The 14234-nt window shown below is 53.0% G+C and overlaps 1 protein-coding gene across 1 annotated transcript; it reads left to right on the top strand.

Annotated features, from left to right (window-relative positions):
* The first annotated feature begins 3841 nt into the window (after window positions 1–3841).
* Window positions 3842–12727, top strand: POMGNT1 (protein O-linked mannose N-acetylglucosaminyltransferase 1 (beta 1,2-)). The gene is made up of 22 exons (XM_044238135.1): window positions 3842–3930; window positions 4430–4599; window positions 5224–5338; window positions 5492–5610; window positions 6248–6313; window positions 6404–6517; window positions 7337–7454; window positions 7648–7746; window positions 7913–8040; window positions 8383–8453; window positions 8682–8757; window positions 8941–9024; window positions 9114–9155; window positions 9371–9429; window positions 9761–9833; window positions 9918–10046; window positions 10133–10258; window positions 11267–11331; window positions 11529–11573; window positions 11801–11936; window positions 12210–12319; window positions 12419–12727. The coding sequence occupies exons 2-22, from the start codon at window positions 4480–4482 to the stop codon at window positions 12504–12506; spliced, it is 1983 nt and encodes a 660-aa protein (XP_044094070.1). The 5' UTR covers window positions 3842–3930; window positions 4430–4479; the 3' UTR covers window positions 12507–12727.
* The last annotated feature ends 1507 nt before the right edge of the window (window positions 12728–14234 follow it).

Here is a 14234-nt window from a genome sequence, read left to right as displayed (position 1 = left end):
AATGTCTGTACCTAAAATGGGTGGGGCTGGGCGATTTGTACTTGGATTTGCACTTGAAGGAGCACTAGGAGTGTTCAGTGCCTTCTCCCTACACTGCCAGCTGAGTCTAGCCAGTCACATAGCAGGCGCCCGATAAATCTTTGCTGAAAAAAGCTAAGGGGTATGGGAGTTTAAGAAACAGTGGTGACAGAAGCTGCAGAGGATTTTGAAAGGCTTCCTGAAGTAGAGGGGCTGGGTGTACAACAGTGGTTAGAATTTAGCTAGCTACGGACACACACACACACTTTCAGTGTAACCACTGGATTTTTTTTTTTAAAGATTTTATTTATTTATTTGACAGAAAGAGATCACAAGTAGGCAGAGAGGCAGGCAGAGAGAGGAGGAAGCAGGCTCCCTGCTGAGCAGAGAGCCCGATGCGGGACTCGATCCCAGGACCCTGAGATCATGACCTGAGCTGAAGGCAGCGGCTTAACCCACTGAGCCACCCAGGCGCCCCTGGATTTATTTTTTTTAATTTATTTATTCATTTATTTTGAAATATTTCTCTACACCCAACATGAAGTTTGAACTCAGCCTGGAGATCAAGAGTTAACACACTCTTCTGACTGAGCCAGCCTGGTGCCTTGCCCCTGAGTTTAAATAAAAGGAGAAAATAAGGTTCTTCTGGCCAATGAGAAGCAACCAGTATTGAAGATGAAAAGGTCCACATGGGCCAGATCTTGCTTGATCCTGTAGACTGACTTTTTTTTCCTTCTAAGATTTTATTTATTTATTTGAGAGAAAGAAAGAGCACAAGCAAGGGGAGGGGCAGAGGAAGAGAAGCAGGCTCCCCACTGAGCGGGGGGCTCTCTTGATCCCAGAACCCTGGGATCACCACCTGAGCTGAAGGCAGCCACTTAACCAAGTGAGCCACCCAGGCACCCCTAGACTTACGCTTCTTAAGCTTGACTGTGGTTATGAATTTTCTGCAAATCTTGTTAAAATGCAGACTGTGATTCTGAAGATCTGGGATGGAGCCTGAGGTTTTCTTTTTTTTTTTAAGATTTTATTTATTTATTTGACAGAGAGAAATCACAAGTAGATGGAGAGGCAGGCAAAGAGAGAGAGAGAAAGAGAGGGAAGCAGGCTCCCTGCTGAGCAGAGAGCCCGATGCGGGACTCGATCCCAGGACCCTGAGATCATGACCTGAGCTGAGGGCAGCGGCTTAACCCACTGAGCCACCCAGGCAGCGGCTTAACCCACTGAGCCACCCAGGCGCCCCCTGAGGTTCTTTTCTAACAAGCTCCCAGGTGATGGCCATGCTGCTGGGCCAGGGACCATACTTTGAGTAACAGGGTAATAGAAGATGGTTCTATGGTGCTTGAATTATATTTTGTAGGCAATGGGGAGTGATGAAAAACTTTTTTTGTTTTGGCTTGATTTGGATGTTTTATCCAAGTAATTCCAGCACAGGGTCACAGAAGGATTTACAAATGTAAAGATAGTTAACTTGGTCTATCGTTTTCCACCTCTAGCCCCACTCCCCAGAGGCAACCACATTCAACTACTTTTTTCTGGTGTTTATACATATGACCCCACATACACTTTTACAGGACTACTATTTATTAATTTTAAAAATTGTCTACTGACTTCCTATTATGATAAATACGATTTATCTCACACTCTGTGCTTCCCCTCTTCCACTGGCCCTATATATTTCTATCACTATTTTTAGATCATTTAATGGTTACCTCTGTAATTTTAAGCAAAATATTTTTCCTTAGTGTCTCTCAGTCCACAGAAGGGTTATCAGAGGTTAAAAAAACAGATTTGCCTTTTTGAAAAATTACTCTGGATTTTGCAAGGAGAAACGATTGGAGGGGTACAAAACTGGAGTCAAGGAAACTGTTCGGAAGGCAAGAAACTGAAATGGCCTGGACCAGGGGCTGTTTGTGAGATTGGAAAAGAGGCCAGAATGGAGAACTCTTAAGGAGGTAAGATAGACAAGACTGGTTATATTCATTTAATTATAATGGCATTCATGATGGCTTGTTCAAGAAAACAAATGATTCTAATAAATATTATGGAGAGTCTACTATTTGCTAGCCAGTGCGTGTGGTGCAGAGCATACAGTGATGAGCAAACAGACCTGGACTGGCTCCTGGAGAAGAGGATTCAAGGGTGACTCTTAGCTGTTTGGCCTGGTGCCATTCAAAAAGGAAGGGAACCCAGAAAGAGGACTAGGAGTGGGAAGAGATGATCACAGCAGGGGTGGCATTGAGTTGGAGGGGTCTGTGAAGATGTCCAGCAGGCAGCTGGACACAGGTCAGCCTAGAGCTCAGGAGAAATGTTAAGACTACAGATACAAGTGTAAGAATCTAGGCGGTTAACAGGTCAGGAGAGTGGATAAGATCTGTGAAGAGGGAGACTGAGCAGCAAAGATCAGAGAGGAGCCCTGAGCGAAATCTTTTTCAAATGCTAATAAAACATGCTGGATTTTCTTCTATTCTCTAATACATACTTATTTGGAAAAATCACCGCCCCCCCAAAAAAAAACAGTAAAAATCACCCATGTTAACATTTTGGGGGATACCATCCCACCATTTAGGAAGCAGGTGGACTATGGAGAGCTCAAAAAAATCTAACTGGTCTTCTGGCTTCCTCCATTTCCTTTTAAAACATTCTCCACAAAACAGTAAAGTCTCTGTTAAATAGGACTATATCACTTTTCTGCTTAAAACTTCCCTGTCTACCTATTCACTTCGGATAAACATCACCATCATCTAGAAACTTGTTAGAAATGCAGTATTCTTCTCTGCCCAGACTATCGAATGGAAAACTCTAAGAACAGGGCCTAGCAATTTGTCTTTTAAGATGTCCTCCAAGTGATTCTGATGCAAGATAAAATTTAAGAACTACGGTGTTAAGCTAAATTCTTTGTATGTATTATCTCATTAAACCTTCAGGACAAATCTGTATTATTCTTATCAGTGTAGGGGGAGGGGTGTTGAGAGAGGAATGGAGCCGGGATGCCTGTTTGAATTCCAGCTCCCAGCTTTGTGACACGGGATCTCATTACTAACAGTACCCATCTCATGGGATTGTTGTGGAATTAAACGAGGTGGTGTAGGGACGCCTGGGTGGCTCAGTTGGTTAAGTAGCTGCCTTCGGCTCAGGTCATGATCCCAGCATCCTGGGATCGAGTCCCACATCGGGCTCCTTGCTCGGCAGGGAGCCTGCTTCTCCCTCTGCCTCTGTCTGCCTGTGCTCGCTCTCTCTGACAAATAAATAAAATCTTAAAAAAAATAAATAAATAAACGAGGTGGTGTAAATAAAGTACTTGGAACAGTGACTGGCATAGAGTAAGTATTATATAAGCATACCCCCATTTCACAGATTAGGAAATCCATGCTGAGACGTGAACTGACTTGCCCAAGGTCTAGCGTAGTGGTCGAATCAGATTTTTAACTCTCCTTAGCCTCCAAAGGCACACCCTAGACCAGGGTGCAAGCCTTGCCGAAGCAAGGGAAGCGGGTAGCTGTGCCGAGGCCTGTAGGCCCTTTGACCCTGGCATCCCGACTGGTCTCGTCCAAGGCTCTAGGCTCTAGGGTTCGCCATCCAAGATGTTGGGGGCCAAGGCTAAATTAGGGGGAGGGGCTGCTGCTGTGTTCCAGCAGCCATCCCGCCCGCCAGTTGCGAAGCTGCCGTGGAACTGAGTATTCCGAGTGCTCGCCGGCAGCTGACACCCGCCGTCGCCGCCGCCGCCGCGGCCGCCCTAAGCACCGCCCGCCGCCCTCTCACCCCGCGGCGGCGGCGGCGGAAGCGGGGAGGCGGGGCGGACCGGGCCGGGGCGGGGCCGCGAGCGGCATGGAGGAGGCGGAGGCCGCTGCGCGCCGGGCAGAGCAGTGCGGGCCGGAGAGGGGCCCGAGCGGGGCCCGGGCCCCCTGAGCCGTGAGTCCTCCTGGGCGGGAGTCCGGGAGGGGTGGCGCGGCCGGGGCAGGTCTCCCGAGTCCTCAGGCGGCTCCGAGCCCTGGAAGGAGAAGAGCGGGGCCAGATAGGAGAGGGCGAAAGCGCAAGCAAGCGGGTGGAGGATTGGGGGCCAGGGTTGGTGGGGGGTGGTGTTTGTGCCCTTTGCCCACCCCAGGACCGGGAAGTCCTGGGCCTTGGTCTTTCTAGGGGCTGATGAACATTGAGAGCCGATTACTTGGCCTCTGTTCTGGGGGCCCTGGGCAGCTCTGCCAGTTACCCCAGGCACCGCAGCCCCAGGGGAGTTTCCAGGTGACCCGACCCCCCTGAATGGTTCCTTTCAGAGCAGTTGAGCCACTTTTCCCAGGTCACACAACCAGGATGTCTGCAGGAAAGAGTTGTTGGGAGGTCCTCCTGGTCTCCCCAGAAGGCATCAGACTTTGGGAGGTACACCCTAGTCCCTATGACCCTCTGGTCCTCTCAGATTCCTGAAGGCATGGGTTGGCCAGGGCAGTGGTGACTCCCCAATCCGGCATGGACGACTGGAAGGCCAGCTCCCTCATCAAGCCCTTTGGGGCTCGGAAGAAGAGGAGCTGGTATCTTACCTGGAAGTATAAACTGACCAACCAACGGGCCCTACGGAGATTTTGTCAGGTACAGAGCTGTCCCAGCGCCCCTGGGGGCTCCCTCCCAGCTTTACCCTAGCCTACACTATGGGCACTGGGACCTACCTTGGCTGCTTCCAACCCTAGAAGGAGGCAGCAGGTTCCTAGAAAGGAAACCTCTTTGTGTCATGCCCCTCCTAGGTGGTGGTTTGGGCCCAGAGTTCTGGAATCAGAACCCAAGTACAACCCCCTAGGCTTCTGACAGAAACCTGAAGTCTAATCAGGAAGGCTTTGCTCAGGGGCACCCACCTGTCAGGCCGTTAGAGCTAAGCCCCAGGTCTTCTGATTCCCCAGCTTGGTTCTCTGGGATTGTCTCCATCTGTGGGAACTAATTGTGGAGGGGACCAAGGAAATCAGGGCCTCAAATGGAAGAATACAGGAGCTCTGGGTAGGGAAGGCCTTGATGAAGAGAAGGGTCAGGGCTGGTTCTCTGGAGGAAGTGATCTTGAAATTGGACCCTGGTTGGGGGGGAGTAGAACTGGGTGGACAGAGGAGGAGAGACAGACGTCAGGCTCTCCCTGTGTCCTCATTGCAGCCAGGGCCTTCCTTTCAGGAAGACCCTCAGTGATCTAGAGGGGCACCCCTCTTTAGTCATCTTTACCCCTCCCCTCAGACAGGAGCAGTGCTTTTCCTACTGGTCACCGTCATCGTCAACATCAAGTTGATTCTGGATACGCGGCGAGCAATCAGCGAGGCTAATGGAGACCCAGAACCAGAGCAAGACTATGGTGGGTCCAGGCTGAGGATGGGATTGGCTGGTGGGGTGAAGGACGGGGTGGGGGTGAGGTTCCCTTAGGATCTCATAGCTGAAATGGTAGGCAGATGCCAAGGGATGAGACTCTGCTGGAGAGACTATCTCCATAACCTGTCGCACCCCCCAGATGAGGCCCTGGGCCGATTAGAGCCCTCACGGCGCAGAGGCAGTGGTCCCCGACGAGTTCTGGATGTGGAGGTGTACTCAAGCCGCAGCAAAGTGTATGTGGCGGTGGATGGCACTACGGTGAGTGGGCCACTGTCTGGTGTAGCGGCCCTGTATTCTTAGGGTATGGTTCCCTGGCTCCGGGATCCATGGCCTGAGTGGGTACTGCCTCTCTGACACTTTCGAGGCCTCAGTTCCTTATCTTTAGGCTGGGACTAGTGATGTCAGCTTGTCAGGATTTGGTGAAAAGTGTGTGAAATGTGTTACATGTAGTGGCATTTTATCAAAAGTGAACATTAGCAGTAATAGGCAGACAATTCATTGATTGATTTTTTTCATAACTATCTTCTGGTCCCTTCTTTGGCTTCGGCCTTGTCTGGGGCATTGGGGACCAAGGGAGTAGTCAGAACTGGCTCCACTTTGAGGGGCTCAGTCTGATGAATTATGATATCTCCAGAATGAGGAAGAGACATTCAAGGGCTCTAGGAGCTTGAAAGCCGTGGAAAGGAGGGTTGTAGAAAGATCTGGTCTCTTTTTTGATGTGTAAGTTAAGGTGGTTTTCTGGAAGGGGTGGCCTTCAGGCCAGATTGGAAAAGAGCTATTCACAGAAGCACAGGCAGGAGGGAGCTTTTCCACAGCTGGTTTTTGAGTTCCTGTAAGACAGAGAGGCCTCGAATGCCAGTGTGAAGAGCTGGGCTTGGTCTCTGCTGCCCGGTAGGTGCTGGAGGACGAGGCTCGGGAGCAAGGCCGTGGCATCCACGTCATCGTTCTCAACCAGGCCACGGTGAGGTTCTAGGGGTGGGGGGCCTGGAGGACTGAAGCTGAGCCCTCCTTGCTGGTGACATTAACTCACGAGAGATATGTCCCCCACCAGGGCCACGTGATGGCAAAGCGTGTGTTTGACACATACTCACCTCATGAGGACGAGGCCATGGTTTTGTTCCTCAACATGGTGGCACCTGGCCGAGTGCTCATTTGTACGGTCAAGGTCAGTGACTCTGCCTGGATCCCTTTGTCTGTGCCCCCAGCTCCGACCTTGCTCATGGCCCTGGGTTCTCTACCCCTAAGAAAGCATAGTGGGAGGAGCCTCTGGAGGAAGGTAATGAATGTTCCAGTCTTGGCCTTGTCATTTACATTCAGCAGGTAGTTATTAAGCACCTACTGTGTGCCAGGCACTGTTTTGGGTGGTGGAGATACAACAGGAAGCAGCCTTTATGGAGCTTACATTCTGTAGGGCAAGATCAACCACAAAAAAGCCCAGTACACCAATAATGTCAGGAAACGATAACTTAATGAAGACAGTAAGGCAAGGAAGACAGTTATGGGTGATTCCTTTTAGAAAGAGGAGGTCTCTGTAAGGAAGTGACATGTATGCAGAAAGTGGGAGGAAGTAAGGAGAGGGCCCAGCAAATACCTGGAGGAAGAATGTCTCGGTAAGAACTTGGCGAGGGTGCAGGCCCTGGGGAGGGAAGGTGCTGGCATGCTTCAGGAGCTGCAGGGGTGCCCGTGGAGCTGGAGATTCAGGGAGGGGAGGGGGGTGGTGGGAAAAGAGGGCGGAGAGGTGCAGATTGTGTGGGATCCTAGTAAGGATTTACTAGCCTGGTGACCTTGGACGATTCTCAGAATCTCTCTAAGCAGTTTTCTTATCTGTGAAAGGATAGTAACCTCAGAGAGTTGTCGTGACTGTTTAGTGAGCTAATGTAAAATAAAAGGTTTCGCATGGTGCCTGACACAGAGTGAGTGCTCCATGCAGCCAGGTTTCTCAGAAAAGTGCCAGTGAGGCTGACTGCCTTCCCTGGTCTCCCAGGACGAGGGCTCCTTCCACCTCAAGGACACAGCCAAGGCTCTGCTGAGGAGCCTGGGTAGCCAGGCCGGCCCTGCCCTGGGCTGGAGGGACACGTGGGCCTTCGTGGGACGCAAAGGAGGTACGGGCACCATAGGCCATCCACCCTGCAGTATCAGGGGCCCGGAAGGAGCAGAACCCCAAGAGATGGGGTGGGGTTGGGGGCAAAGAGGAGCCAGAAGCGGTGGGCTGGATGAAGGTGGGCAGAGAGCCGGGAAGAAGCTTTAAAACTGGAGCTTGGGCCTCCATCGCACCTCATTCCTTTCCCCTGCTAGGTCCTGTCCTTGGGGAGAAACATTCTAAGTCACCTGCCCTCTCCTCCTGGGGGGACCCAGTCCTGCTGAAGACAGATGTGCCGCTGAGCTCAGCCGAAGGTGGGGTTAGTGGGGACTGGGCTCCAGGGCAGTGCCTGGGCTGGAGGCGGTCCTTGGGTCCTATTTATGAAGCTTTATTTTCTTGACTGGGTGCCTGGGGCTCTGTAGATCACACTAGCCTCGTTCCCCCTCACACATCATCCCGTTGACCCCATCCCTCTGTCAGAGGCAGAGTGCCACTGGGCAGACACGGAGCTGAACCGTCGCCGCCGGCGCTTCTGCAGCAAGGTGGAGGGCTATGGGAGTGTGTGCAGCTGCAAGGACCCCACACCCATCGAGTTCAGCCCTGACCCAGTGAGTGGGGCCTGAGACAGGGAGGCTTAGACCCCTTCTCCGCTTGGCAGGGAGACCTAGAAAAGAGCCAGGCTGGGCTGCCGATTCCAGCCTGAGAGGGGGAACCAGGACCTGGGGATTTACCTTGACTCACTTGGAAAGATCGGGGGAGGGGAGGCATGTGAACAAAGGCCTGGAGTTGGATTTGGGTTGAGTGTGTGGAAGGCCCAGACAGGGAGACAGACCCTCTGCCATTTCCCTCTCTACTCTGGAGTCACCTTCTCTCCAAAGAACCCTTCCCTAGGTGGGAATCCCAGTTTGAAGAAGGAGTGAGGCAAGAGCTAAAAACTGTTTTTCCCTCAGCTCCCGGACAACAAGGTCCTCAACGTGCCTGTGGCTGTCATTGCAGGGAACCGACCCAATTACTTGTATAGGTGAGCCTGGAAGAGGGCTGTTCAGCGCTGAACGGGAGGGTGCTCAGCACGGGGGACCCTCGGGCTCGTTGGCCTGCGGGAAGAACTCTTGAGGTGGGAGGAAAGGCAGCAGATTCTAGGCCCATTCACCCATGTGAGTGCACAGGGGGAATGGGAGCCCATCGATTAGCACAGAGGGGCTCTGAACTGAGGGGACAGAAAGGCCTAACACATCCCTGGGCTCCCCAGGATGCTGCGCTCTCTGCTGTCAGCCCAGGGGGTATCTCCCCAGATGATAACAGTTTTCATCGATGGCTACTACGAGGTGAGTGGGGTTTGGACGCTGTGGGAAGAGCAGAGCCCGGGGCGGTGGGTGCAGGGTAGCAGTGATTACAAGAGAGACAGCCCGGGCAAAGGCTGTGCGATACGGACGGCTTGGCATGGCAGAGCCTGCAAGGTGGATGGGGAGCAGGTGGTTCACATGGTGACCAGTAGCCGTGCCCCCCAGGAGCCAATGGATGTGGTGGCACTGTTTGGTCTGAGGGGTATCCAGCACACGCCCATCAGCATCAAGAACGCCCGTGTGTCTCAGGTACTGCCTAGGCAAGAATGGAAGGGGCAGAAGCCTGACCCCGCCATCCACCCCAAAGCTCATATGCCCTCTTTCCATTCCCCACCCAGCACTACAAAGCCAGCCTCACTGCCACTTTCAACCTGTTTCCTGTGAGTAGTAAGGACAAAGCCCTTGGGCCTGGGGTGGGAAAACATGGGTATAAAGTCTGGTCTTAATAGACAGCAAGCTCTTGCCCTCTCTGGGCCTCAGCCTCCTGATCTGGAAAATGGGGGTAGTGCTGCCTGAGAAGTGAGATGAGGGTGGAGGAGGCACAGGATGGGAAGGGCCCCCTTGGGGTCATGCTGTCCCCTACCTCTCCCTGCAGGAAGCCAGGTTTGCGGTGGTTCTGGAAGAGGACCTGGACATTGCTGTGGATTTTTTCAGGTGAGGGGAGTGCCACTCCATAAATGCCTCTGTGAGCTGCCTCAGGCCTCTTGGCTTAACTGGCTTTCCAGGAAGGAAGGCAGTAGGGTGTCTGGGAGAGCTCTGTGGGAGAAGTCAGCTCGAAAGTGGGGGAAAAGCCTGAGCACAAAGGTAGGATGGCAGGTATTGGGGTTGGAGTAGAGTGTAGAAAGGATGGGTGACGACAGTGGGGATCTAGGGGACGGGACACACAGGCATGACTCCTGAGTCCCATCTCCAGCTCTTCCAGCATCACTGTGTGACTGTGTTTGTCCTTGCCCTTCCCTGAACCCTTGGACCCTGCCTCTCTCAGTTTCCTGAGCCAGTCCATCCACCTGCTGGAGGAGGATGACAGCCTATATTGTATCTCTGCCTGGAACGACCAGGTAAGCCCAGGGGACAGGGTCAGCTGCGGCATTGGTATAAGCACCAAGCTAAGACCTCCCACTGTGGCTCCCCCCCATCTCCAGGGATACGAACATACAGCTGAGGACCCAGCACTGCTGTACCGCGTGGAGACCATGCCTGGGCTGGGCTGGGTGCTCAGGAAGTCCTTGTACAAGGAAGAGCTTGAGCCCAAGTGGCCCACACCAGAAAAGGTGCCCTGGCAGGGTAGGGGGAGTGGGCTGGAGCCTCCCCTGCCAACTCCAGACCTCTTCACCTTCATCCTCTTCCGGGCCTGCAGCTCTGGGACTGGGACATGTGGATGCGGATGCCTGAACAGCGCCGGGGCCGAGAGTGCATCATCCCTGATGTTTCCCGATCCTACCACTTCGGCATCGTTGGCCTCAACATGAACGGCTACTTCCACGTGAGTGGGAAGCGGGGTATTGCGGAGGCAGGCACCGTGTGATAGACGGAGCAAGAATGTGGACTCCAGAGCCATCCCAGCTCTGCCACTGACAAACCTTGGGGAAAATCCCGTACCCTCTTTTGCCTCAGTTTCTTGATTTGTAAAATGAGGATAAAAATCCTACCTACCTCGTTAGGTTTTGAGGTGATGAGGTTTAAATGAGTTAATATATGGAAAAGGCTTTGGACTGCAAGCATTATGTAAGGGTTAGCTGGTATTATTTTTATTATTACTATTCTTAGTGCCAGACTGCCAGTGTGGGGAGGGTATTTCTGCCACCAGACACTTACACAGCCCTGCCAGCTCTGCCCTCTCCCATCCTTGCAAATGTGGGGGCTCAAGCCTCCGCCTGAAGTGAACAGGGATGTCCCCAGGCCCCCATGCCTTACCTGGCTGTGTCCAGGGGGCCACTCCCCAGTTACAGCAAGAGTACACTTTGAGACAGCCCGGCCCAAAGGAACAGATGGATGGCTTGGAACCTCCGAGAAGCCAGAAGGACCGTGAGAGGCTGGCTTATACAAGACCCCAGTCATCTCCTAGAGAGGGGTAGGCGTTTACCTGAGGTCACTGTCAGTACCTTAGTCACAGCACTTTCCTCCCTCTCAGCACAGCCTGTTCTTTTGCCCACCAGGCCTGGTAGGGCCTGTTCTGGCTTCTGGGTCCCTACAGCAGCAGACCCCAGGACAATTACTGGGAGCAGGGACTAGCTCAGGGGTCAGTAGCACGAGCTGCTAGTATGGGCCTGAGCTCTCTAGCAGTGGTGGAGTCCAAACTAAAGCTAGTAAGAGCCTGTCGAGGATGTGACAAAGAAGAGGATGGGGAAGACAGGAGAGACTGGGAAGGGGCGGGTTAGAGGGACCTCTGTGGGTCCAGAGCTTCATCTGTGGGCCTTGTGGGTATGTGGTCAGTGGGCAGGTGTGGGCCTGACCGTGGAAGGCCTAATGCTTACCCTCACACCCACTCCAGGAGGCCTACTTCAAGAAGCACAAGTTCAACACGGTTCCAGGTGTCCAGCTCAGGAACGTGGACAGGTGGGGACTGGGGACAGGGCAAAGGGGAAGATGTCTGGGAGCCTTGATGACCAATCCCCAGTATTCCCTTCCAGCCATGGGGCCTGTTTTTTTTACCCCCAGCCCTGCTGCCACCCAGTACCCATGTGATCCCTTGCCTTGCCCCTGGAACCTGAAGGGTGACCCCTTCCCCTGACCCATTTTTGCTTCTCCTTCAGTCTGAAGAAGGAAGCTTATGAAGTGGAAATTCACAGGCTGCTCAGGTATGGCCTCTGCCAGTAGAGATATATGGCAGGAGTGAGGAGGCAAATATTGGGTGTTTTGGCCCCATAATTTTGGGGCCCACTGCAAAATGAAAATCAGCACCTTGTTCAAAGATCAAGAATTTCAAGACAGCAATAGCAGAGCATTAAACTAAGCATGGGGTCTTAGGGTACCTTCTTGTGACACAGGCTCTGTCTTGGCCTTTCTCCCCTACCCCCTGCTACAGTGAGGCTGAGGTTCTAGACCACAGCAAGAACCCTTGTGAAGACTCTTTCCTGCCAGATACAGAGGGCCACACCTATGTGGCCTTCATCCGAATGGAGAAGGATGATGACTTCACTACCTGGACCCAGCTTGCCAAGGTGCCCCACCAATACATCCACCCCAGGCTTACTCCTCCCCACCAGATATAGGGAGCCTTTGTTCTGGGATCATCTTCTACCCTTGAACCTTCTCTTCATACTCTGGGAACCCCTCTTCCAACCCCTTTGTCCAGTTCCATATTCTAGAAGATGCTACATCTTGCAAATTGAGGAGACTATTGAGGAGGGGTGGGGTGTTGGGCCAAGCGTCCTCAGTGTCCCTTCCCCGCAGCTCTCTGACCACTGTCTTTCCCCCTACCCCACTTTTACCAGTGCCTCCATATCTGGGACCTGGATGTGCGTGGCAACCACCGGGGCCTGTGGAGATTGTTTCGAAAGAAGAATCACTTCCTGGTGGTGGGCGTCCCAGCCTCCCCCTACTCGTGAGTGACTCTTTTCTGCCCTGGGAAATGGGAGACTAATGGCATTAGAGGACATAGCTAATTACCTCTTCCCTATACATTTTCAAATTATCTTCCCAGGGTGAAGAAGCCACCATCAATCACCCCAATTTTCCTGGAACCACCCCCAAAGGAAGAGGGAGCCCCAGGAGCCGCAGAACAGACATGAGACCTCCTCCAAGACCCTGCAGGGCTGGGTACTGTGTACCCCCAGGCAGGCTAGCCCTTCACCCCATCCTGTAGGATTTTGTAGACACTGGTAGGGGTCTGGGTTGGCTTGTTTTTAACATGAGACTTAATTACTAACTCAAAGGGGAGGCTTCCCCTGCTCCAACGCCCCTGTACCTGAGTTGGAGGTCTATTTATTTACTTCCCTGTTGGGAAGGGCCAGGATAGTACCTGGGAATCATTGGGGTCCCTGGGCAGCTGATCCTGCCCTTTGCACACTCCCTCCTCCCAGGCCTGGTTCAGAATCTAACCTATTTATTGACTGTCCTGAGGGCCTTGGGAACAGGCTGAAGCCCAGAGGGCCTGGAATCCTTTCTCAGCTGGGGTGCTGCCCTGGGGATGGGGCTGGCTCTTACTCAGGAATCTGCTGTGCCCAACCCACGGACAGGCCCGCTGGGGCCCGGCCTGCTGCCACAGACTCACTCAGAGACCCTCAGACACGGAACCAGGCCTCTTCTCAGCCTCCCCTTTGTCCAGATTTCCAAAGCTGGATAAGGTGGTCATTGATTAAAAAAGGAGAAAACTTCCGGGGATGTGTGTTATGGTTATGTGTGAGGTGGTTTGGGGTGGGGGCATTTGTGTGTGAGAGAGAGAGAGAAAGAGGGATAGGAAAGTGAATGGTCATGATAGTTTTCCTTAGAGTCCTCCACAGGGTTTAGCTTCGTTTGGGGCCATTGGCCACCAGGGGATGCCCAAGTCTCAAACTCCCAAGTTTTTTCCCTAAGCTCCACCTTAGGACAACAGAGCCTGACCTTAGCCCCACCCTACTTGGGGCTGAGCTTAGAACAGCCACCCCAAACCCCTTCCCTACGGAGCTTTTATTTCGCCTAGCTTGTCTGGGCAGGTACCTATCCCCAAAGATGGAGCAGGAGAGCAAAAAGAGATGCTTGGGGGATGAGGGAGGTGATGGGAGAGCAGAGGAGTCTAGTGGGGATTGAAAGGAAGGTTAGGGGGAGCGGACCGAACTGGGCCGGCATTTTTCAGGAGGCTGGGTCTGGGTTGCAGATAGAGTTACAGGAGCAAGGATCTGTGGCCCTCAGGGTACTCCGTGTGCAGATTCCATATCTAGGCATTTTTCTGGAGAAAAACCATCGTTTTCATCAGATTCTCACCTAACCAGTGACCCGAAGAGATGAGGAAGATATAACTTAGATCGCCTTGGAAGCACCAGGAAATGAATGCGATTGTCTGGAGGTAGTGGATGAGAAAGCACTAAGGCAGGGGGCAGGACATTTAAGGGATCTGTCTAGGACTTAGGATCAGGAAGCTGAGTGTAGAACACGCCTCCTGAGAAGGGGTCAGCCTGCAGAGTCCTTTCAAGGTGAGCCTCATGAGCTCCTTATAGAGAGCCTTGGCTGGGGAGGCAGGAACTGTCTAGAACCCCCGCCTTTTCACCAGCTCCACCCCTCCCTCCCCCACTGGTGCCTGGAGCCCAGCTCCCTGATGGCACAGGTGGCACAGGTGGTGTGTTGTTTGGACCATTTGTCGCCACCCTGACGCCTTCAGTGTTTACTGGAGATAGAGCTAGTGCTTCAGGTGCCCCAACAGTAAGGTTGAGGGGAAGTCAGCCCATGACTAGGTAGAGTCCCCGCCCTGGGCAAACAAATCCCTTACAGCCTCTGTGTAGGCACCTGGTGTGTGAGAGAGGTCAGTGCTGAAGCGAGGGGAG

Source organism: Neovison vison, chromosome 2 (assembly GCF_020171115.1).
Source record: "Neovison vison isolate M4711 chromosome 2, ASM_NN_V1, whole genome shotgun sequence".
Classification (NCBI taxonomy): domain Eukaryota; kingdom Metazoa; phylum Chordata; class Mammalia; order Carnivora; family Mustelidae; genus Neogale; species Neogale vison.
This window is presented reverse-complemented; position numbering and strand designations above follow the sequence as displayed.